Source organism: Parasteatoda tepidariorum, chromosome 4, assembly GCF_982258835.1.
Source record: "Parasteatoda tepidariorum strain Cologne lab strain chromosome 4, Ptep-v5.0, whole genome shotgun sequence".
NCBI classification, from domain to species: Eukaryota; Metazoa; Arthropoda; class Arachnida; order Araneae; family Theridiidae; genus Parasteatoda; species Parasteatoda tepidariorum.
This window is the reverse complement of record NC_141758.1, coordinates 71013984-71039284: the sequence shown is the minus strand read 5'-3', so window position 1 is coordinate 71039284 and position 25301 is coordinate 71013984. Positions and strand designations below refer to the sequence as shown.

The window sequence follows — 25301 nt, the reverse complement described above, 5'->3', positions numbered from 1 at the left end:
TTTATCAAAAAATTATAAACTAAAAAACGGAAAATAAAGAATTCTTAGGATAAAAAAAAACGATTTTAAGAATTCTTTACATTGAAATAAAAACTTTCATATTGTTTCTTTTTTTTATTATTCTTATAGTTCTTAATCAGACGTAAAAAACCATTCTGTAGAGAACCAGCATCAAAAGAAAAAAAAATATTTACAAGCAAATTTTTTATTGTAGAAATCATTGCACTTACCTGATTTATAATTCCCGGAGAATTCCAAAATGATAAGTTCCTTGCTTGAAAACTTTATTCTCAAATAATAGATACATAGTTTATCCGTTCGTTACGTTTAGATAACATACTACACAGCAAAATTTTAGAATTGATATGAATTTGAATATGTAGCTAAAAACAGAATAGCTGAATTCTAGTTGAACTTATTCTTTCAAAACTAAAAAAAACTTACCAAGAAAACGATTAAAATTAATTAAGAATCAGCACAAATGGCACTATTTCAAGTAACTTGGATAATTTTTTATTGTTGTTTTCCGAATTATATGGATACAGAAATATATACTATTCTATAACGAAGAAGAATATGCTATAACTGTTACAATTCTGTATGTTCTGAATTCATATTTATTCACTGGAATGACGAAAGCAATGTTGACTTCACTTTAATTCGTAATGAATTGAAGACAGAAGAAATGCATTTTACCTTAATACACACATCTGTAACAGTATCCGAAATCGGAAGTCATCAGTTGCAAGTTTGTTGATAATAGAAATTAAAAATTATTGAGGCATTTTTCTTCAAATGTTTGGCGTGTTCTGTTCCTGAAAGATTTACTAATATTCTGGAGATTTTTTTCAAGTTCTTCGGCCTTTTCCTTAGGGAAATTTTGTTTCTTATTTGCTGCTAAAAAATGGCGTCTGATTCTGTCAATGACTTTGATGGAACTAAATGAAAACGTGATAAATTAATGTCTGATATTTACAGGCTCCCGCTAGACGGCGTACTCGAGCGTTGCGATCGCGAATACTAAATTTGAAGGGATCAATTTATAATATTTATTTTCCATATTATACTCTGATATTACTACGTTTTTGATTTGTTTTCTAAATTTAGAGTTTGAAACTAAAATATTTGTATCTTATTATAACGTAAATCAATGATAATACCTTATTACCTTTAAGATAAATTTATTTGAATCGGTGTTTAAATTCATTACCCGTTTTACAATTATTATTTTTTAGGTCAATTTTAAGGCAATTCTAGGTTTGACTTTCACTTTTATAAATGTGAAAGTAAAACACTGATGTTCTCCAAATTAAAACATAGAAGAAAAGTTTAAGGCATCCGTAAGTCTTAGAAGAAAATTTAAGGTATCCTTTTAAAATTTGATTCAAAATTAAAATATTTAATTTAAAATTTGACTAAAATTTTTTAATGAATAATTTAATGGTCCATTGTAGGGTTTTATGAGAAACTACTGTTCCACCAAAGATAAATGTTCAGTTTTCTACGTACTGGAAAAACTATGAAGACAATGTTTTCCACTGCATGTCAAATCATTCTTACTGAAATATTTACTCAGGTACCAGTTAATTTTTTCCTTCTGAATACAAGTCATTGCCTTGAATAGTTATTGGTGAGATTTTTTTTTTCTAAACAAACCGAGAAAATCGTATATTATTATCTTCTTCTAATTTTCGTTTTTTAAATTTTTTGTTCATTTTTGTGTTTAATTATGTCGCAAAAGCTAAAGATAAATTAAAAATTCAAGTTAGAACAACAAGAGTCTGGTAAGCACTTTAATCTTCGTTGAAATAACATCCTGAAATCATGCGTCTGGGCACATATCAGTGTCAGCTACAGCATCGTGAAACTGCTTCCACACAGATCTTGATTGAAAACATAATGCACCACCGCCACGTTTTTCTTGAGATTCCTGCAAAACCGATGAGAAAAATATTAATAATTGTAATAATAAATACTTTAAACTAGTATTTCTACTAATGAAATGAATTTTTAGCATCGAAAATGCAATCTAGAGAGAACAGCGCTTCCTAATTTTTATTAGCTAAGTAACCCAAAATATTGGAGCTATGATATGCATAATGTTCATTAGCTGTGAGTATACTAACCAAAATATAGTACAAATTATTTTGTATATATTTAATGTGTATAATAACTTTTTTTATTACCCAAAATATTCGAGCTATGATATGTATAAAGTTCATTAGCTGAGAGCACACTAACTAAAAAATAGTACAAATTATTTTGGATACATTTAATGTGAATAAAAATTTTTTCTTATTGTTTTAGGAATAACAATAATACGCCCCCTGGTCACTAACGCTCGCCAACCCCCGAAAATTGCTACGCAGTCTCAAATGGTTTGCTTCGCAAACCAAGCTCACTTTGCTCGCTACTAACTTAGGTACATTGCAAATGCACAAAATTCTAAGAATTCAAAACAATCATTCAAATCCATATAACAACTTTAAAAAAAAAAAAAAAATTACATCTTTTCAGTATATACTGAGTCCTTAAAATAAATTTGAATTCAAATAAATGACATGCAATTCGTTAAATCTATTAGAAATGTGCTATAGTATAAAATCTTAAGATAAAATTTCTAAAACTGATACCTCTTTAAAAAGGTTAAAATTTTGGCTATAATTAAGCCTATTAAAAATTGAAATAAGTGAATTGCAATGGAAAAACCTGCATAAACAAATAAATTCTAGTAAAACAAATAAATTCGTGATATAAATCAAAAATTGTCAAATAAATTCGTAATAATATATATTCGTGAAAAAAAGCGCTTTCGACAAAAAACTAAAAGAGAGATCTATCGACAAAGACTTCTACCTAGCTTATGCTCTCCCTGGTTATTTCCGTTTCCGTTTTTAAAAGCGCTATATGTTGAGCCATCTTAGCTAGATTTGGCATGTGACATTTTTAGAGGCAATCATTGGTTGATTTTCTAGCGTTGCCATTCGGGGAGTTGTAATGAGGTTTTTTTTTTATCGCCGTGTAAGAGAAATATATATATAGATGTCGGGCAGCGGAATTCAAAGGGCTAAAGCGGCTTCTGATTCTGAATTTGTTTTTGGCGTGTGCATAGAATGAATAAAATTAGCTGAACTATGGTTTTTGAATAAAAGCTGTGAGGATGATTACACTCGGGAATTAAACCATTTTTGTTTTCTGCTACATGAGAATTTTTTAACAGATCTTAGATACTTTCGTATCAATGATTTTAAATCTGCAATCAGTTTCTTTCTCTAAAAGCTAAAGTGTTTCTTTTTATATAACAATTTTAGTTTATTTTTTTTATCGAAATGCAAAAAACGTCTTATACAACAGAGGGTCGACAAACTTCTAGTGTTGTAAGGGCACATCATCAGGATTAAAAAGGCAATGCCCGAAAATGTTGCTCCCCAATTTGAAATGTTTTTCCCTTTTTTTCTCTCCTTTTTTTAAACAGGTTATAATTGCGAAGAGCCCTAGTCGTGTTCGACGACATTTACGGGCATAAGTTACCTAACAATTGTAATTAATCCTAACGATGTTAAGTATTTTAATAAATGTTTTACTCTCTGCGTATTTCCCCATATCTCTAAAAATATTTAAAACAATAAAAAAATCACACATATATAACTGTTTTATCTGAAGAAAATTTCATGCAGAATATAATTTTCTAAAGATAATTTATTATTTTTTCATCATTTAATTTAATTATTGTCGAAAAATATTAAGGTATACTCTGCACATCATTTTAAATTGCGTCAGTGAAATCCCATTGTCATTGAAATACCAAATTATAGCGAAATCGGTTGAATAGTTTTTGAAAAATGTTGTCTATGATTTTTCTATAACTTTGTAATTCATTTTCCCCAGCATATATTGTACTTTTTATGAAACAAAACTAAATTTCGTTTCATAGCACGTTGCTAACAGTTTTTCCTTGTTGTCCCAAAATATTGTGTCGCGTGCCATTTATGGCACGCGACACAATATTTTGGGCACTCCACCAATCACAATTGTTGTTACACTATGAATTGTTATTACACAAATGTTATTACGCTATGAAGCATATGTAACAATTAAATTAAAATTCACAAAAAACAAACAAAATATTAAACAATTATTAATAAAAAAATTATTTCTAAACAACAATTAATAACCGTAAAAAACAAGCTAACAATAAATAACTAGCAAAAAAAATCAACAGTCCTGCTTAAACTAACATCTTAGAACCTAATATAAGTTATTGGTCATCTAATCTGCAACAACAGAAGTCACATTGATGTTACTTTAAGCTGAATTACTTGTATAACTGAGACATTGCAAATTTTTTTTTCAATGTAAATAAAGAGTTTTGAGTTGATAGTATTTAGTATTATTATTTTCCCAATAATCACGAAGTCAAAATTATTTGACGGCACGTCTATGACCTCATCAAGCAATTTTTTAGAGAAAATGGCACGTTAGTGTATAAAGGTTCACCCCCCCCCCTGATCTAGACAGTGCTTAAATAATTATAGCTTCCTCCATTAGAAAGTGCGGTGCACCCTGTGTTGTGCGGGTATGTGATATCTTACCATTCTATTCAAATCAGCGAAACATATCCAGTCATCATCAGTTTCAATAGACACTGCCCATTTGCTGTGATCATCGGATGAACTAAAAGGAAAACTCTGAGTTTCCCCCATCTTATCAATGGTATTGACTTTGATTGATTTGGCATCAAGAACATGTGTTTTTCCTTGGCAAGATGCAGGTAAAGCATGACCAGCTCCATTTTGCCATGTTTCACTTATCAAAGAAGTTTTCAAGGTAGGTGCAATAATATCACTAGACAAATCTGAAAGTAAAGTAGGAAGAGTTAATTGAATAAAGTAAAAAAAACAAACAATATACTTAATTTTGATAATAATAGCAAATAAAGTAAGATTGATTTTGGTGATTAGAAACACTGTAAGAAATGATTATTCAAATTTCAAGAAACTTTCTTCGTTTTTTACAAAGCCTAGTCCGTTGTCTCAGAGCAAAAGTTTCGTCCAAGTGACGAAATAATTGTCGTTACTTCTTCGAAGAAACAAACTTCGTCAAAATGAAACATATAGTTCGTGCTTCTATTTTTTTTTCAATAAAAAAACCTCATAGAGCTAATGTATCTAGCTTTTCTAACAATCAATTTATCATGGGCACCATGCAGGTGAATCAATGTCAGGACAAATTGGATAGAGAAATAAATTACAATTAATGAGCTTAAACACCGGATCTTTCTCAAATCAGATTTATTTTTTTGAACATATCGAACAGTTTTTATGGGTAAAACAGAATGAAAATGAAGATGTTCTGAAAAATTCCATTTCAGGGTTTATTGGTCTTAAAAAAACCAGAACTTCCTCAAAAAATCATCTATGTATTAAAATCTCGTTAGGGAAAAGTGTACTGAAGAGAATGATTTTGATTAACTAAACAGCTTGAAAAATGATATGTAGTTTTAGATATTCACTTAAAAATTCAACATTTCATATGCACCAACCTAAATTTTATTTAGACCTTTAAAGCCGCTTGTTGCATACCCATTTTAAAAAATAAGAAAATGTATCTTTTTAAAAAAGGAATTGATTACATATTATAATGATTGAAATTAAACAAGGAAACATGGACAAAACAAGGAAACATGACTCAATTTAAACACCTAATGTAGATAGCAATAAATTTGACTCTGATTACCGAAATTATAGTTCAATTTTGGACCAATAGGGTTTGAGAGTGGACTGCTATTTTATTAGCGCAAGAATTATAAAATTTGATTTGTACTAAAGATTAAATTATTTGAAATTCTTAGCTATAGAATAGTAATGGCTTTTTAACAGAATATCATTGCATACATCATTGGCGAATATTCCTTTGAGTGATATTTATTGCTAATAATTGTTTGAATGTTTTAGAATATGTATTATTATGAATTATATGGAATAATATTCTTTTTTTGTTTTCTGTTGGATTAGATTTTTAACAGATATTGGATATTTTCACACGGTTAATTTCAAAATTGCAATCGGTTTCTATCTCCAAGTTGCAGTTTCTTAAATGACATTTTTAGTCTATTTTTTGCCGAAATGTTCAAATTTAGAAACGTTGCTTAAAACTGGGAGTTGCATAAATGTTGCGACAAATTCTTGTGGGAGTAAGGGCACATTATTGGGATTAAAATTGCATAAGAGAAAGGTCATCATTACCGCTAGGAGCTCTTCCCATATTATGAACTGTTTCATCGTCTGCATCTGAACGGATCATAATAGGGAAGCACCCCTAGCACCGTACGATGACATTTCCTACGCAATTTTAATCTTGATGACTCCCCTAAAAAATTATAGCAACTTTTACGTGACCCCCTGCTATATATATATATAGCATTTTTAAACTTACACATTTCAACAAAAGATAGACTGAAATTGCCATTTAAAAAATCTGTAGCTTTAGGTGTAAAACTAATTTCATATTTCAAATCCCTATACAAGAATTAGGCAAAATGAAATATTTGTATAAACGCAACAAAACAATGTGTGCCCAGTGTAATTAATTGAATAGCTAGAAATAATTAATTCCTTGTGAATAATTTTTAATGAATATTTAGCATATATAAGTGGAAAAAAGAATATTACCTTGATGCAACTGATTGTCTTTTGCAAATGACTTGATTTCCAGATTTCCAATGCTTTGAAGCGTAGAGATTTTCAGAAATGGTGAACTGTGGATAAAAGCTGGTTTTTCACTGAACAATGTTCTTGAATTTTCTGTTAGTTGTCGAACAACACTTTCAGAAGTTTTGTAAAGGTAAATATCAGGGTTACAATACAAAAGATGCTCGCCTGAAATGTAATTATTTTTAATTATAAATTGAAACTGCTAAATAGGCAACAAAAGTATGCTATAAAGCATTAAGTATCAAAATCCAATTGTTTGTAGTCTGCTCATTTTAAAATTATTGACATCTAATACGTTATTTTTAACTATGGCTCTTGGTACTAATATTGTAGTAAAAGTGAATCAGTTCAGCTCATTTTAATGCTTAAATTTCAAGTTTATTGTCAGCAATTTAATATTAAAGAACACCATCACGTTGACGTAAGAAATGTGGATTTGAGCATGCGAAGTTCAAAAAAATAATAAATAATAGTTATAATAAGGTTTTATTTTGTTTAAATTTCAGTCATGCTAAAAATGTAAATTTAATAATAATATTTTGTAAATATTATTCAAAAGAGTGGTTGAATTCACTCTCTGACCGCGCTTCGATCCCTGAACCTTGTGGTTGCCTCATATTTATTTTTTGTTTAAAGTTGATACTTTTCAAAAGGGAAAGATCAATTTTTGTATAAAATATATAATTATAAAAATTTTATGTAAGAACTTTTTGATAGAATGTTAATCGTAACTAAATGAACGATTACTTGGATTCGTAAAATAATCAACTGTATTTAGAGAAAAAAAATATTTAGGCTTATGAAGACTGAATGCATGACACAATAAAACGTAATCAATTAAAAAAACTTCTACTTGTTAACATTATATAATAATAGCTTTGTAGGAAATAATAATTCAAATTCGAAAACGGTTTTTATCTTTCTTGAATCCTTTTTATTTTTAAAAAATTCGATATATATGTTAAAACTTCAATCTGGCAATATCAAATCTCTACCTTTATTTCTTTTTAATTTTATTTATTCATTTGTTTGTTACTTCTGACATTAATTTGAGTGTGAGCTTATAAAATAAAGATCTCGAGGGAGAGAAAGGCAAATATATTTTTATGCAACAATGGATAAATAAACGTTATTAAAAGCAAAAAATAAAAAGCAAAAATGTTAGCAAAAAAAGAACTTAAAATTGCAGCAAAACAAAATGTTAGATAAAGCAGAAAATAGGAGAAAAACTTACAAAAAAGCACTTAAAATTGCAATATTCTTTGAACAAATTAGAATTTGTTTTTAAAAAAAGTTTGTGTTAAGTTCATGAACAGAAATAGTCCTATCAGTGCGTCAAATTTCAAGTCTGTAATTGCATTCCTGCGATGGTATTTTTTTCCTTACAAGTTTATCAGTTAATAATCTTTGATTTTATCATTGAATGTTAATTTTTTTTAATTTCATCGTACTTTTTGCACATTTTTCTACACAATATCGTAATTTATAGTTTCTAAATCCTTTAGTTTGGACGCAGTAATACAAAATGTAACAGTAAGTGGAATGTGCTTACAAGCTTTACTGAGGTTATATTAATCTAGTAAAGCATGCATAATAATCTGAAATAAACAATATTTTAAGAGCAGCATATTTAGATTCTTTTTTAAATTCTGCAATTTATAAATTAACCTATTAAAATAGATTTACTGTTAGATAGTCGCACTAAAGCTTTTTTTAGAGCAATATAAACTCATGTTTGTGAAAATTGCAACACCATGAAGGACTTACGCGAGTGAGCTGAAATTTTCAGGAAATGCAAAGTAGAGCATAATATGCAAATGATTAGAATTTCAGACCCGTAGCGCATGCGTATGCTGAGAAGCGCCCTCTGAACGGCGGATGGATCCGAATAAATAGACGGCTGTAGCGAGGCATTTATGGTTATCGGTAGTTATCTGCTAGTGGTAAACGTTAGCTCAGACGTTATTTTTGCTTCTTCGACGAAAGAGAGCGAGATTTTAACAACTTACGGAGTTTGAAAGAGGGAGAATCATCGGCCTTCATGAAGCTGGATTGTCTTATCGTGCAGTAGCCTCTCGTGTACAGCGTAACAGAAGCACAGTGATTCGTGTTTGGAAGTAGTGGACGGACGAGTGTCAGACAACTCGGAAATCCGGGAGTGGACCCCGAAATGTCACGTCAGCTCGCGATGATAGACACCTGGTCCTCATGGTGCTGGCAGACCGTACGGCTCCCTCTAGACAACTGGCAGCACAGTGGTCAATAGCTACAGGCGTTTCATTGTGTGCTTCGTCAATTCGTAGACGTCAACTGCAGCGTGGACTGCGCGCAAGGACTCCTTTATACAGGATCACCATCACGCTAACCCATAGCCGCCTTCGGCTTCAATGGGCCAATCAGCATAGGAACTGGCTTGCTGATTGGCAGCGTGTCGTGTTTTCTGACGAATCCCGCTTTAATTTGTGGTACCATTACGGCCGCATTCGTGTCAGACGCTATGCCGGTGAACGCCACCTTCCGGAGTGCATTATCGAAAGCCACAGTGGACGAACACCCGGAGTTATGGTCTGGGGTGCCATAGCATATCATGGACGATCTCAATTGCTACGAATTGTGGGTAATCTAAACAACAACCGGTACATCAGTGAAGTTTTACAGCCTCAAGCTGTTCCCTTCCTTCAAGCCTTGCCAGGCGCTGTATTTCAACAAGACCATGCCCGTCCTCATATTGCTAAGACTGTTCAATCCTTCCTTGCATTGTGACAGGTACAGCTTCTTCCTTGGCCTGCGTATTCCCCAGATATGCCACCGATTGAACATGTGTGTCATTTCGTTGGTCGGTGCCTCGCTCGTGATCCTCGTCCTGTTGCTTCTACAGACGAACTTTGGGTACGCATACAAACTATATGGAATGCTCTTCCTCAGACAGACATTCAAAATTTGCTTGACTCCATGCCACGTCGTGTAGCAGTGCTTATTGCGGTGCGTGGTGGCTACACAAAATACTGATTTCGATCTCTTGTTATTGCTTGTTTGCTTTGAAAGTTTAATCATTTATTTGTACCACTACCAGTCAACTGTGTAGTAAATTTCATTCAATTATGACGATTCCTTCAAGGTGTTGCAATTTTCACATACAGGAGTTTAAAACCACAATTGTTATAACTATTAAAACTGATGTTATCATAAATAGATATTATAAATGTACAATAAAACATACTGATTTTGTTTAACTGAGATGTACCATATGTTACACAAAAAGCATATTGGCCATACTTAAGTCCGGAATTTGGATACTCATATTTGCTTATAACTCCAAACTTTGGTACGGTGTGCATCATCCAGAAACCTGTATTTTCATCAAACGCAACAATGCCTATAAACGAAATGTTCTATTTAATTTCACAACAATGCCTATGAACGAAATGTTCTATTTAATTTCACAACTATGCAATTGTTTTTTTTTTTTTTTAAATATTTCTTTGAATTAAATGCCCATCACTTTATTTTATGACCGACGTTGAACAGTCAACTGGATTTTGGGTTTACGACTACTAATGTTCAACTCCGTAGCCTTGTAATTTTGAACCCAATCCAGAAGACAAGAGAACTCCTTGTTCAAGTATTGGGAGAAATTTACCCTCGTGGAGGACTTTTTGATGGAACTAGCATGCATTTGCGTTACATGGAGAGTAAGACCACTAGAACCTCCCACGGTTAGTCTGATGGCAAGGGGATCCCTCTACCACTAAGGATATTTCATGTCAACACTGTGGTTGGTGCGAGCCAGATGCGGAATTCGTATCGACCAGCCATGGTTGGGATTCGAACTCGGTTCACCTCATTGGAAGGCGAACGCTCTATTCCCTGAGCTATCGCGCCTCCCCCCCATCATTTCTAGTAAACAGACATTTGTTTTTGATGATGGTCCTACTTCTTTTCTTTTTAAAGTGCTATACTCGAGATGATTTACCATCATTGCTTTTAACAAATAATTTCCGATTCTTTTCCAAAAATGAATTTTGAAATTTTATCATAGCCGAGGTCAAGAGGTCAATTAATACAGGTAGCATGAAAACCCACAAAACGGTGATAAAATCTCGGTGATAAGTAAAAGACGGTGATAAAATCTCTTTGTCTCACTAAGCGTAAATTGGTTTGAATGATAAGTAAACGGTGATAAGTAAAAGACGGTGATAAAATCTCTTTGTCTCACTAAGCGTAAATTGGTTTGAATGATTTCGATTCCACATTCCTTAGATTGAATTTGAGAGTGTTTTATGCTGTTTTTATAAAGTTTTTGGCTGTTTTTTTTCTAGATATCAATTCGTGACTAGTAGTGTGTACAACCGCTTCACTAATATTATTGATGAGGATTTTAAAATTATACATCAAAGGTGGTGAATGCAGAACAGCTCATATTTATTGGTCAATCAAGCAGTGATAATAGAAGAAAATGATAATCAGTTAATTAGTTTTGTTTTATCATTTTTGGATTAGAAAGTGACATTAAGAAAATTTTATAAGTAATATTTCGCATGCAGAATTTTACCATACAAATGTTTTGGTGAAATAATATTAAATTTTTGGTGCAAAAAGAAAAAAAATCGAAAAGTAACTAATTTCAAGCCTTAAAATTCGATGATCACTTGTATTTAAATATGACTATAATATAAACATCATTTTAGAATTTAAAAGTTTGCGTGTTTGTAAGCTTGAAAGTAAGTTTCAACATTAAATTAACAAATAATTAACCTATTCATTTCTGCAAAGAACTAATTAAGCTAAAAAAATCGAAAAATAACTAATTTTTAGCCTTAAAATTTCGATGATCATTGTTGTTGTTGTTGACGGCCATTAAGGCAGAGGGAGTGTGATTGTTCTTGCTTTCCAGTGGCGCCATCTATGGCCGAGAATTCGACTTCTGCCACTCCCGTTTATAGGGTGGACCCATTCATACATCCATTCATTCATCTACAGATCGTAATTTTGACCTGAACCAGATAACGATCAATCTCCAATTTAGTACCCCCAGGGGTATTTATTTGTTATGAGAGCATGGAGGACTTTGTGACCGAGAGATTTAACGTGCGCCAGTCACCATTTACTGCACGGGGCATCTTCGGCCGGCTGGATTCGAACTCCCGTTATCACGAACGAGAATCCGGCGCACTGCCAACCAGGCTATCCCAGCCTTCGATAACCATTTGTACAGAAATATAACGAAAATATGAACTCAATTTTAGAATTTAACAGTTTGTGCACTTGTTAAAAAGTTTGTTCATTTAAAATGCAAAAACTTGGGTATTTAAAAGTAATATGCATACAGTATGAATTATTTTTATCGAAATGAACTGAAGCCGGAACTTGATAATATAAACTTACTCTTCTTAATAGTATATTTGATATGCTGAAAATGTGAAAAATTGCTTCCAAAATAATAAAGTTGAAAGTAATAATAAAGTCAAGCATTTAAAAACAATTTTAAGCTTAAGCACAGTTGATCCTGTAGTATTATTATTAATCGATTCTTGAATCGATTAATGAGATGATTATAAATATTTTATTATATGTTGGATGGCAACAGCTACAGGAAAATGATAGAACAGCAACGATGAATAAATACTTACTTACTAACCTTCTGAATAAGATGTCTTGTATTAAAGCGATGAAACAACACTTCAATGGTGACTATGCGGACGATTTGAATTGATATTAATTATACCCATCAAGAATTTTGTTTAGTTTGATTCTGATCTCAGTTTGAAAAAAAAAAATCTGGTGACGCCATTCAGACTTCTTTCGCCATGTCTGAGGTAAGTGCTGTACAAATACCACTATATAACAGATCAGATCCTGCTCTTTGGTTTATTATGTGTGAAAGCACGTTTAGATTGGCATCTCCCAAACCTATAACAGAATCTATAACCAAATATAATTACATTGTTTCTCAATTACCGCCAGAGATTGCATCGATTGTACGAGATATTTTAATGAATCCTGATGCTACAGATCCTTACAATAATTTAAAAACAGAATTAATTGTTAGATCAGGCGAGTCATCGCAACAAGAAATTCGCCAACTTTTGTCTGGTGAAGAACTGGGTAACAGGAAGCCTTCCGAACTATTAAGGATTATGAAACGTCGTGCAGAAACATTAAAAGTCCCTGAAAAGCTTATGTTAGAATTATTTTTGCAGCGTTTGCCAACATCAGTACAAACGATTTTAGCAGCTGTTTCAGATTAAACTTTAGAAAAAGCAGCCGACATTTCCGATAAGATATTAGAAGTCACGCCAGTTCCCATGGAAACCCACTCTATAACTGAAAACGATTCAAATTCAATGGAAGAGAAATTACTTCGCCAAATAAAAAAATTAAATGAAAGAATTGATAAACTTGAAATTTCTCGCTCTCGTTCTCCTTATCGCAGGAACAGAAGTAATAGTGTTAAAAAACGAGATTCATCTGTTTGCTGGTACCATCGCAATTTTGGAAACAAATGTAAACCAGGAAAATGCGTTATGCCATGTAAGTTTCGGGAAAACGGAGTTGGCGAAGAATAAACGCGACATGTTCTTTGCCACAAACATCGCGTCGCCTGTTCATTCGAGACCGGACAACAAACTTATCATTTCTGGTCGATACTGGATCCGACGTGTCCATTCTCCCGGCAAATTATATTCAAAAAAAGAAATATTCCTCTGCAAACAGTTTTCGCTGCTAATTCTACACCAATTAATGTTTATGGACAAAAAACACTTTCTTTAGATTTCGGATTAAGACGAATTTTTTCTTGGTCATTTTTTATTGCTAATATTACGACGCCAATATTAGGTGCCGATTTCCTTCACTCTTTTGCTTTAGTGCCAGATTTACGCAATAAATGTCTAAGAGATTTGACGACTAAATTTAAAACAAAAGGTCATGTTAAGGAAACAATTTTGCATTCAGTTAAAACAATATCAGGTGATTCCGTGATTCATTCACTTTTAGCAGAATTTCCCTCAATTACTAAATTACCGGATCCCAATCAACCCGTAAAACATAACACCCTTCATTTTATAAATACGGTAGGTCCTCCAGTAGTAGCAACAGAGTTGGCCGTTGATTACAGTAATCGATTACAACTGTAATTGATTACAGATAATTACAGCTATGTAATCAATTACTTGTAATCACGATTACAAGTAATCAATTACTTGTAATCGTGATTACAACTTTCAAAAAATTTTGATTACAGCTGTAATCATGATTACAATTTTGATTACAGTAATCAATTACTTGTAATCACGATTACAAGTAATCAATTACTTGTAATCGTGATTACAACTTGCAAAAAATTTTGATTACAGCTGTAATCATGATTACAATTTTGATTACAGTAATCAATTACTTGTAATCATGATTACAAGTAATTGCGATTACAAGTAATCACAACAAAAACGATTACAAGTAATTATGATTACAAGTAATCAAAATATATGATTACATGTAATCATGATTACATGTAATTTGATTACATGTAATTGTGATTACTTGTAATCAAACTATACGATTACAAGTTATTACGATTGTATATTATAGTCAAGTTTTTTATGTAAGTATTCATGTGTTTACATATTTTTATGTACATAGAATGTACGCACGCATGAACGTACAATTTGCGATTCCTATACATACAATGTATGCACAAACGTAGTTTGTACGTACAACATTCATAATTATATTGTAATATACTTAATGCAATGCGCATATGCTTAGTACATATAATTATGCATTTATGATACATGTACGCATGTATGTTAGTTTGTACAAAAAGGCAATGTTTTGTATCTTTGTATACATAGACAATGTATGTATGAACGTATATGAAAATAATGTTTATGCGTTTGCATGCTTTTATGTACTTAAGTGCATATATTGTATAAATTTACGATAATAGCACGTATATGCAATGTACGTTTGTATACAAAATTGTACGTATTTGCGAACAATATGTAAGAATGTTATTTAAAGGTACAATATATGCACATAGTTGCGTAAATAAAATGCGTACATGTATACATGCATATTTATATGTACATCAATATATGTTTACGCACAGTATGTACTTATGTACAACTTACGTATGTACTTGTATAACTACATACTTTGTTAATACTTATGCGCATGTAATGCATGGATGTACAAAAAAATAGTTATATGCACAATGTATGCATGTCCATACAACGTATACATGTACATAATTACAAGTAATGTACAAATACATGCGTACATTTAAATATATGTAATTACAATATACACATACATTGTGCATACATTAAAAAAATTTAGATGAGTAAAGTTATTAAAATTTGTTTTAAAATTTATTCTAAGGCATATGAAACTCGACATCATATTTTTTAGAAAGCAAACGATAATTTTATTTGGAATTTCTAAATATTAATGCCACACATAAAATTTACCGTTTTTCTTACCATTTAAAAAATTTCTATGAATCATGCATTATGTTATAAAAAAAATAAATCTATATTGTCAAACATTTCATGAAAATACCTGAAAATAATTTTTTATTCACAGAATTTCAAAATGATATAGAACAATTAAGGCTGAAAACTAAATTTAAATATCGCTTGATTTTGTCATTTAACTTGCTTGAGTCATTAAAAGTTAACTTACATGCATTTTATTTATTGCATTGTACACATATTTAGACATAAATGTAATGTACATATGTATACGTGTAATGTATGTACGCATGTACAATGTATGTACATACATTCATGTATTGTACGTGCATATATAGTACATATGGATATGCATACATGGAACATACTTGTATTGTACATGCGTGGATACATTCATTGGACATATATACATTGCACCATATGCATAGATAGGGATAGCATGCATGTACACATGTAAAATTTGTACGAAAGAATTATGCCCAATATATTTATGCACATATGTACTGTATATGTACACACATATGTACATTATATGAACATTATATGTTTATTTCATCATATGTACATTATATGAATATACATCTGTACGCTATATGTATATACATCTGTACAATATATGCATCTCAAATGTGTGTATGTACGTACGTTATGCATGTCGAATGCATGTATGAATATATGTGAAATATAAATACGCCCAATGTACGTACAATCGTACACAAATGTATTATGCATATTTGGATACTTACATTGAGCATGAACATATTATGTACATGTACATAAATACACTGGACATGCATATCATGTACATGTATACATACATATATTGTACTGTTCATAAATAAATTGCACATACATGCATGGGACATACATTGTACAGACAATGTTTGTATGTTCGTGCAAACACAAGTACTTGTATATACATGCGTACATGAACATAGATATACATTTTACATACACAAATATTTGCATAAAATGCATATATTCATTGTGTATAAATGTACATGTCTACATTGTTTGCACATACATACGTAATTATTATCTATATACATACGTACATATATTTTATACCTACAATATAAGTGTATGTACATGTGTGTGAAATATCATGCACTAGATAAAATGCACTAGATAAAATCATATGTACATACATTTTAGTTACATTTATTCGTACGTATACAAATACGTACAAAATGCAGCACATGTTAATACGTGCAAAATGTATCATTATAAAATACATTCTACTATCTACTATATAATATAATCATTTATAAGAATACAATAGTCTTGTAATCGTGTAATTAGATTACATGTAATCATAATTACATGTAATCAAATTACATGTAATCATATATTTTGATTACTTGTAATCATAATTACTTGTAATCGTTTTTGTTGTGATTACTTGTAATCGCAATTACTTGTAATCATGATTACAAGTAATTGATTACTGTAATCAAAATTGTAATCATGATTACAGCTGTAATCAAAATTTTTTGAAAATTGTAATCATGATTACAAGTAATTGATTACTGTAATCGACTATGTAATCATGATTACAGCTGTAATCAAACTTTGTAATCACGATTACAAGTAATTGATTACTGTAATCAATATTGTAATCATGATTACAGCTGTAATCAAAATTTTTGAAAATTGTAATCATGATTACAAGTAATTGATTACTGTAATCAAAAAATGTAATCGATTACATTTTTGGCCAACTCTGAGTAGCAAGACCTCGCAGATTAGCTCCGGATAGACTAAAAATTGCAAAATCAGAATTTAAAAAAATGATGGAATTAGGGCACATAAGACCATCTATTAATCGATTCTTGAATCGATTAATGAGATGATTATAAATATTTTATTATATGTTGGATGGCAACAGCTACAGGAAAATGATAGAACAGCAACGATGAATAAATACTTACTTACTAACCTTCTGAATAAGATGTCTTGTATTAAAGCGATGAAACAACACTTCAATCCCAACATTCTTCCATATTACTCTACATTTTTTTTAAATATGTTTTAGTAATTAAACACACTGATAATTTTTCACTTCTGCTTACCTAAAACATTTTGCGTTTTTTTTAAAACCATATCCATATTAATTCCAATTACCCTAATATCCAGAACATATTTATATTTTATACTTTCAAATTTCGCACACTTAACATTCTCACTGACTCTTTTTTAAATTCCGAACTTAACTTTTTCTTGCTTGCTGCGAATTATGGATTTATCCCTTCTATAGTTAATTTAGGTCTTGATAAACTTTTTGAACCCAAGCGCCCTTTTTCTTCTAATATTCACTATGGATTTACCATACCATTACTATACCATTTTTTATCCTTTGTTTTCTACAGATTTGCTAATATCTTGTCTGGTATTGGTTTTAGTGTCATTTTCAGCCCTGTTAACAAAATTAAGTTTGAGTCCCCTAAAGATAATATGTAATATAGACTGCAGATAATAGATTGCTTATACCCTTGTTTCATCAATTCATTTTGATGTTCTGGAATCTTATTTCATTAAATATGAATGCGAATTCTCTAGTTAACGACATCAGTTCCCTACATTTTTCTTGGGTCGCCTCATTGGGAGGTCCATTCTTTATTGATGACTTTCCTTCTACAATCTTTTTCTTACCTGTTTTATCAGGGCTCGAAAAAAGTCAGAAATTTTACCCGTCCCCGAGGACGGCTTGTCCAACAATGTACCCGTCCTCCTTTGAAACTAACCCGTCGTTTCTAAATAAATAAAAATATAATTTTCTCCTATTTATTACTAACAATTATATAAATTGCACAATGAATTAGTAGTTACTAGGATTACAAATGCTAGGATAGCATTATACGGTAATAAAAGAAATACTAGGTTACTAATAGTAAAACCTATTATTTCTTTAATGAAATAATTTATTTCTTTAATGAAATAATTTAAATAACAAAGGTCAAGTTATCTGTCAATTATCATGTCAATTTATCCGATGGTACTGCGTTTTTTAAATGAATCAAATACGACGTTTGCCAGTTCCACAATCAAGCCAATGATTTACAGAGGTTTCTGCACAGAAATCTGTAAGAGGTTTTTCATTTATTAAGACCAGCACGTAATGTTTTTTTTTTTTTTTTTTTTTTTTTTTTGTAAGTTCATTGCTGAAAAGCCCCTTTCAACCGCTGCAGTACTCCCAGACAGAGAAAACATCAATTCCACCATGCACAGTATGTTGCTGTATTTCGAGATTAGAGGGTCATTTTAGAAGTGAGGAGCTTGTAAGATGACAAAAATTGAAAATATATCACGAACATTAACGGGAAAATGGCCGTCCGCGCGGACGTTGGATTCGAGAAATTTGTTGTCCGCAGGCAATTTTTGACCGCCGAGGACGGGCGGACGGGCGGTTTTTCGAGCCCTGTGTTTTATTTCATTCATTCATGTCTCGCGAGTCTAGAAATTCAGTGCCTATATGTGAGTGCTTGAAACATGTTGATTTCCTTTACCCTTATAATTTTTGAATCAAATGAAGTTTTTAGATTATCATATACTTAGGTAATCTAATCTTTCAATTGAAAAGCTCTTGATCAGCTTTTTCTTTCTAATTGCTTTAATTAAACATTTTTGCCGATTAATATGTTCTAAATAAGTTTACCTTTTAGGTGCCCTACAGCTGATCCTGAAAAACCTTTTGGTGGCTCATCATTGTAAAACAAATATGTTGCAGCCTGAAATAATATTTATAATATATTTAATTATATTCATTAAAATAATTATCGACTAATAATTTTATTTAAAGTTAACAAAACTGAAAATGATATAAATCGTAATATAACTTTTATTATTGATTATAATGCTTTTTAAAGCTAAGTTTATCTGTTTGATTAAGTTTATAAGATGTTAAGTAATCATTACTTTAATGTATAATTTTAGAATCCTGGTCTGAAATAAATAAAAAAAAATTGCACATCAGGGTCTCAAATTTACATTTAAGCGAGAAAAGCTCAAAACGTCATCAAAATATGACGAAACACTATTCAGAAAAGCAGGATTAAGAACATAAAGTTGTTGAATAAGACTCGAAGGTTTATCCAATATACAATTTTCCATCTCATTTCAGTTACCAACGGCAATCAAACAGATTTTGTTGCTTCTGAAATCACCTTAATGAATTGATAAGTTTTGAATATGTTTGACAGTAAATTATTATTTTTTTCGAAACTGTTTGAATTAAATTCGATTCTATTAAACTCAATTCTACAAAGTCCCGCAGTGGACTGATCGTTAAGACACGGTTCCCAGTAGATCACCGAAATCAAGCATCACTGTTGCGGTCAGTGTGCTGGTGGGTGACCTTTTGGATCAGTCTGAGTAGTGACCGAGAGTCTGCAGTATTAGTCCTCGTTAAACTGTTCTACCGCAAAGTGCTCGACTTCGCGCGCAGGTCGTCGGGCTACCGAAGAGGGGGTGCCATCCCCTCTGCAGAGGATCAAAATTGTAACGGCATGTCTTCGGATCATCCTCAGGGATGTTTCCGAGACCGTCGCCAATAGCCCATTGTGCAGCTCTAGTGCGACGTAAATGAACAACAACATTTCTGCAAAAAATGGTCCCTTACATAATCTTTTTTTCATTGACGTAATTATATATTTAATATTTGTACTTTAGAATATATAATTATTAGCAATTTCACATACGTTTTCATTTCTTTTCAGATCTTTCCAAGTTTTCCCCAACATTGAATTTTCATCCGTAATGGAAATTGAAGATAATTTCCAAGAATTCGGATCAGATGATGTCAAATATGCATATTTTGATCCATGAGGAGATTCTTCAAGTCTGGGTAACTTATAGAGAATGAACCTAAGAGATTTAAATCCAATGATAATATAACATCTATTTAATAAGTAATACTCTATTTATTGGAGTTATACGAGAGTCAATTTTATTGCAAAGTGAAACAAAACTGTTTTCCAATCATAACCCCATCAACCTTTCTGCGTGTTGATTACTGTAAAAAATACCCGTTGTTTCCTCTGAATTTCTCTGCATATTTAACGCTGTCTTTCGAAGCTCCGTCGGCAAGAAAAATAAAAAAACGCCATAGTTCAATTGCCTTACACTTGAAGCAATGCGATGATCTTAAATTATATGTATAATTTTGCCGTAAAGAATTATCTAGGCTTTATAACAGACGAATAACTTAAATATTTGAAAAGTTATTAAATGGTTTTCCACCTAAAGGAAAATTATAAAAATCACTGCCCTATTCTCAGTTTTTGCAAATTTTTATGAGCTCCGGTAATTGGAGCATTGGAGTAAGTTTTTAAATATTAAAAAATTAGATCACAAACGCTTTTGATTTTCACAAAATCGTGACTTTTCTCCATGTTGACGTTTTGAGCCATTATCAAAATAAACGTAGACAGCGCTGGCTTTAGATAGGCTATACTTGATCTAACAGTCATAAATAACAGGCAAACTTAGAGCAGTTATAAGAACAGCATATTATTCGCGAAAAAGCACCATTTCAAAATACGACGGAGCTTTCGAAAAACAGCCTTAATGGTTTAAAGCTTTATTTTTTGGTAAAATGTTTTTCCCCCCGTTTTTCACCCAAATCACAAACAAAATAAAACCGACAGTTGAAATTCTAGATTTTGTCATGCAGTTTTGAGTTCCGTAATTTAACTTTACCTTTTCTCCAATCATTCTAAGATTATTTTCCATACTGTCTCGTATTTTCTAGTTATTGTTCTATGATTTTGAACATCGTGCAAATACAACTACGATTCAACTTTACTGTCGAATTGATACAATACTGAATCAAAATTCCCACGATCACAATTACTTACTAATTAAACTCTTCAGCCGCAATGGCTCAGGTGACAGAGCACGCGCCTCTCAATAAAGTGTACCCGCTTCGAATCTCAACAATGACTGCCCGGTACAAATTTTGCCAACATAAAATATTCACATCTGGTGCGAGTACAGACTTACTTCGCAACTTTCACTGAGAAAACTTGTTCTTATATGATAAAAGTCTGTTGAGAGAACAGATTTAATTTTGTTGTAAAAACTTGTTTTGTTACGGTAAAAAATCTGCCTGATAAAGGATTTTCTACGAAAAAAAGAACAAGTTTTCTTTGAATAAAATAAAAAAAAAACTTGTTCTTGTAAGTAAAAAAACCTTTGAGGCCACGGATTTACTTTGTAAGTTTTGTGGTTTGCACAACCAACCCAGCTGTTGGTTCAAAGCCGTAAATTCTATGGATTTTTTTTACAGCTTTTGATGTGGAATTCGAATTTGAACTAAGAGATTACGGGTGATCTCAGAAGAAGCAAAAATGATATTTTTTTTTGAAATTTTTATTTACATTTGAAAGAGATAAAAAACGATGTTTTACGAAATTAAATATCACTAAAAGTACAAAAGTTAAAATAATTTAGTTAAGTAAATAATGTCTGATTAACCGAGATACTTCAACTATGTGATACAAAAAATGTTATGAGTTCCAGGAACATGATTTAGAGTCGTAAAGCTTGTGCACTACTCAAAAGCGCATATAGTTGAGATGTTTAAGTTAATTTTTGACAAAACCAGTTACTAGTTGAAAAAAATAAAGACAATGTAAAATTTAATAAAAGAACTGAATTTTATTATTTATACATTTTGTAATTATACTTAATTATATATTTTTTTATTTTATAAATTTGCTTTTTTTCATTGAATTTAGGTTTGCTAAAACATATTAGCTAATATGAAAATATGTCACTTCATTTAAAATGGTACAACCAATTTGGATTTGTATTCTGAAGTTATGTTTCACAAGGAATTATCGAAAACAATATCTTACTACTACGTTTGGTGCACGAAATCGGGATCAAATGTTTGCTCAGAGACTCAGAGGAGATGTCACGACATTATCAAAATTTTCACCCAAATTTCAAATTTAGTTGCAAATGTTTTTCTGAATCTTTATTTAATTAAATATTTTAATCTAATCATTTATAGATGCAAATGTATTTTACGTAAAAAAAACCCCTAAAACTCTCAGTTTTGCACAGTTAAATATGCTAATTAATTAGTGCAGATTATATTTAAGCTACGAAATCAGACATAAAAACGTAGTTTTTTTGAATAAAAATTTCTTTTTTTAGATGGATTCGGATTTTGGATTTCCAAAATATAGAAAGTAGCCGAAATCAGGGAAAGAAGACGCAATGTGGTTCCAATAGTTTAGTCAGGAGAGCAATCCTAATTTTAGACCCCTTCGTATTAATTTTCCTTTTTGCACATTTCGCCCCATCTCGAGATCTTTTTAAGTGAATTGAAAAATTTTTGCACGCAATTATGAAATTTGTTTATGCAAAGATAATTCCATGCAAAAACGAATTTTAGAAAATATGAATTACTAATAGGCTGCGCCCCCTGCTCGCTCATGCTCGTCAACCCCCGAAAATTGCTACACTATCTTATATGGCTCCAAACTTCGCAAACCAAGCTCGCGTCACTCGCTACTAACTTAGCTACATTGCAAATGCACAAAGTTCTAAGAATTCAAAGCAATCATTCAAATCCACATAACAACTTTAAAAAAAAAAAAAAATTACATCTTTTTAGTAAATACTAAGTCATTAAAATAAATTTGAATTCAAATAAATGACATGCAATTCGTTAAACCTATTAGAAATGTGCTATAGTATAATTCGTGATATAAATCAAAAATCGACAAATAAATTCGTAATATATAAATTCGTGAAAAAAAGCGTTTTCGACAAAATACTAAAATAGGGATCTATCGACAAAGACTACTCACTTCTGCCTAGCTTAATAGTATGAGATTATAGGATGAATTTCGGAAGAGATCCCACTTGGTGAGAATGCTCTCTCTGGTTATTTCAGTTTCCGTTTTTAAAAAGTGCAATATGTCGAGCCACCTCAGCTAGATTTGGCATGTGACATTTTTAGCGACTATCATTAGTCAATTTTCTAGCGTTGCCATTCGGGGAGTTGTAATGAGGCTTTTTTTGTCGCTATGTAAGAGAAATATATATATATATATTGATTTTTTCATAATTTTATTAAACAATAGTCGTAAAATTTTGAATTGTAAGATATATAATTTTTGCATCATTTTAAGGTACGTAATTTTACATGGCAAAATACAAAATTTGCCCGAAACTGGTTGAATAGTTCCTGAGAATTTTAAAAATACGGCTTCTTAAAAATTCGATTTCTCAGGAACTATTCATATGATAAATAACACAATGTCAGGCAAATAGTCAATTATTAATGGTTTTTTTTAAAAAAAACAAGTAAAAACACTTTTAGCCAACTTACCAATCAATGTCTTGATTTTGTTCATTTTTGCAGCTTATTGCAAAGGCTTCTTTAATATCAAGAGATACACACATGCAAATGTATAAAAAATATACAAGGAAAGGCATATTGTGTAATGGCTAAAATCTGATAATAAAGTGCTTCTAGTTTTGGTGCTTCTTTCTATTTCAAAACTCTTTGTTAATGCACATCGGTACAGTTGAAATTAATGCTTATGTGAGCTCATAAAGTGCTAATTCTAATTCAGGATTCAGAGTTAAGTCACAATTAAGTTCTATACAAATTCTCATTCGTCTGTATTTCGGAAACAAAACTCTTTCAGGCAAATACTGAAAACACGCATTTTTTTATCAAGATAAATGGTCAATTACATTTTATTTGTGTTTGTGAGTTAAGTTTTGTATGCTTAGCTGATAAATGGTTGCAGAAAAATACGTCAGCTGACATGACACGGGTAACTTTTTTAATTTAAAGCATTTGTGTTTTCACAATGCTTATTAAGAAATACTTTTAGATTATTCCCATTGTTTTCATAGCATGCCAAAAATAGAAACGAGACAACTAGAAATAATTCGCAGATAAAATATATTTAGACACTTTTTTCATAAATATTGAAGTTTATTATTACTTAAAAGAATTGCTTAACACTTGAGGCAGAATTTTTATTGAACATACTTTTTCGCACTTTTTTCATTATTTTGTATTGTTTTAGGTCAAAATAAGTAAAAACAAAAATTATATTTAGCATTGTAACAGTTTTTTTAACAAACTAATATAACTTTATTGGGAACAAAACAAACACAAAAATACGAAGAATATATATTCGTCGTCAAGAGGAAAATCCTGTCCAGGCGACAAAGAAAAGTAATACAATAAATTTAAATTAGAAATTTAAAAGAAAAGGGGGGGGATATTACAATCATGAATTATTTTGCTCATCATAAGACATCATATACTGAACACTGTAATAATAGGAAAAAAAAGCCATGAAACTATATAAAAAAGTAACAAAGGTAACATAAGAAATTCATTTGGATTGGCACAAGGCTGGTATAAAAAATCAAATGCTTCCTTTTAAGTGAAAAATAGAAGTCTAAATCGTCAATGTTCATCATAAAAGCCCGCTTAAAAAAAGAATATATTTGGATGTTTTGCAGCTGGAATGGTAATTTATTATATAATTTAGGTGCTAAGTAAAAAAACTGTTTTCGTGAAATTTCTTTTATAAAGTGGGGAATCTCATATATTTCATTTGGTCTCCTTTCAGACACATTAGTTTTTAATTTGCATATTAATTTATTGTTGTGTAAATAAAGTAAAATACGAAAAAATACATTATGGCGAAATGGTAATAGGTTAATTCTTGTATATATATTGGTAGTAGTTATACTTGAATTATTTATATTTAGAGAATTATTGATCTTGAAGCATTTATTCTGAACTGAGATTAAAGGAAGTAAATTAGTTTTTGTTTATTTATGGTTATGAAATAGAGCATGGAGCATCTGATCCTTTTTCTGCGTTAAAAGTAAAATCTTCCGAACTATTATTTTCCAAATTTGCACTTATCTGCTGTTAAATAGATTTAGGAGAACAGTTTTTCATCAATGATAATTCTTTAATTCACAAAATAAATTATTGATAAATTTTCAAATATCAATAAAAAAAGGAATTATAATTCTTTTTTCTTTTTGGATTTAACATTTTAGTAGAAATGAAATTCCGATAATCTAACAGATTTTTTAGTAACTATTAGACTATTTCTTATAATTA

At 30.9% G+C, this 25301-nt stretch overlaps 2 protein-coding genes across 2 annotated transcripts; one reads left to right on the top strand and one right to left on the bottom strand.

The window, feature by feature from the left end:
- Positions 1-1779: 1779 nt before the first annotated feature.
- Positions 1780-24002, bottom strand: LOC107438333 (cell-death-related nuclease 7). Its single transcript, XM_016050605.4, has 7 exons — positions 23529-24002; positions 19882-20047; positions 18840-18912; positions 9934-10089; positions 6672-6878; positions 4593-4855; positions 1780-1930 (listed from the first exon to the last, which is right to left on the bottom strand). The coding sequence occupies exons 1-7, from the start codon at positions 23633-23635 to the stop codon at positions 1823-1825; spliced, it is 1080 nt and encodes a 359-aa protein (XP_015906091.1). The 5' UTR covers positions 23636-24002; the 3' UTR covers positions 1780-1822.
- Positions 12397-13071, top strand: LOC147811050 (uncharacterized). The gene has a single exon (XM_087161349.1). The coding sequence runs from the start codon at positions 12521-12523 to the stop codon at positions 12959-12961; it is 441 nt and encodes a 146-aa protein (XP_087017475.1). The 5' UTR covers positions 12397-12520; the 3' UTR covers positions 12962-13071.
- Positions 24003-25301: the final 1299 nt, after the last annotated feature.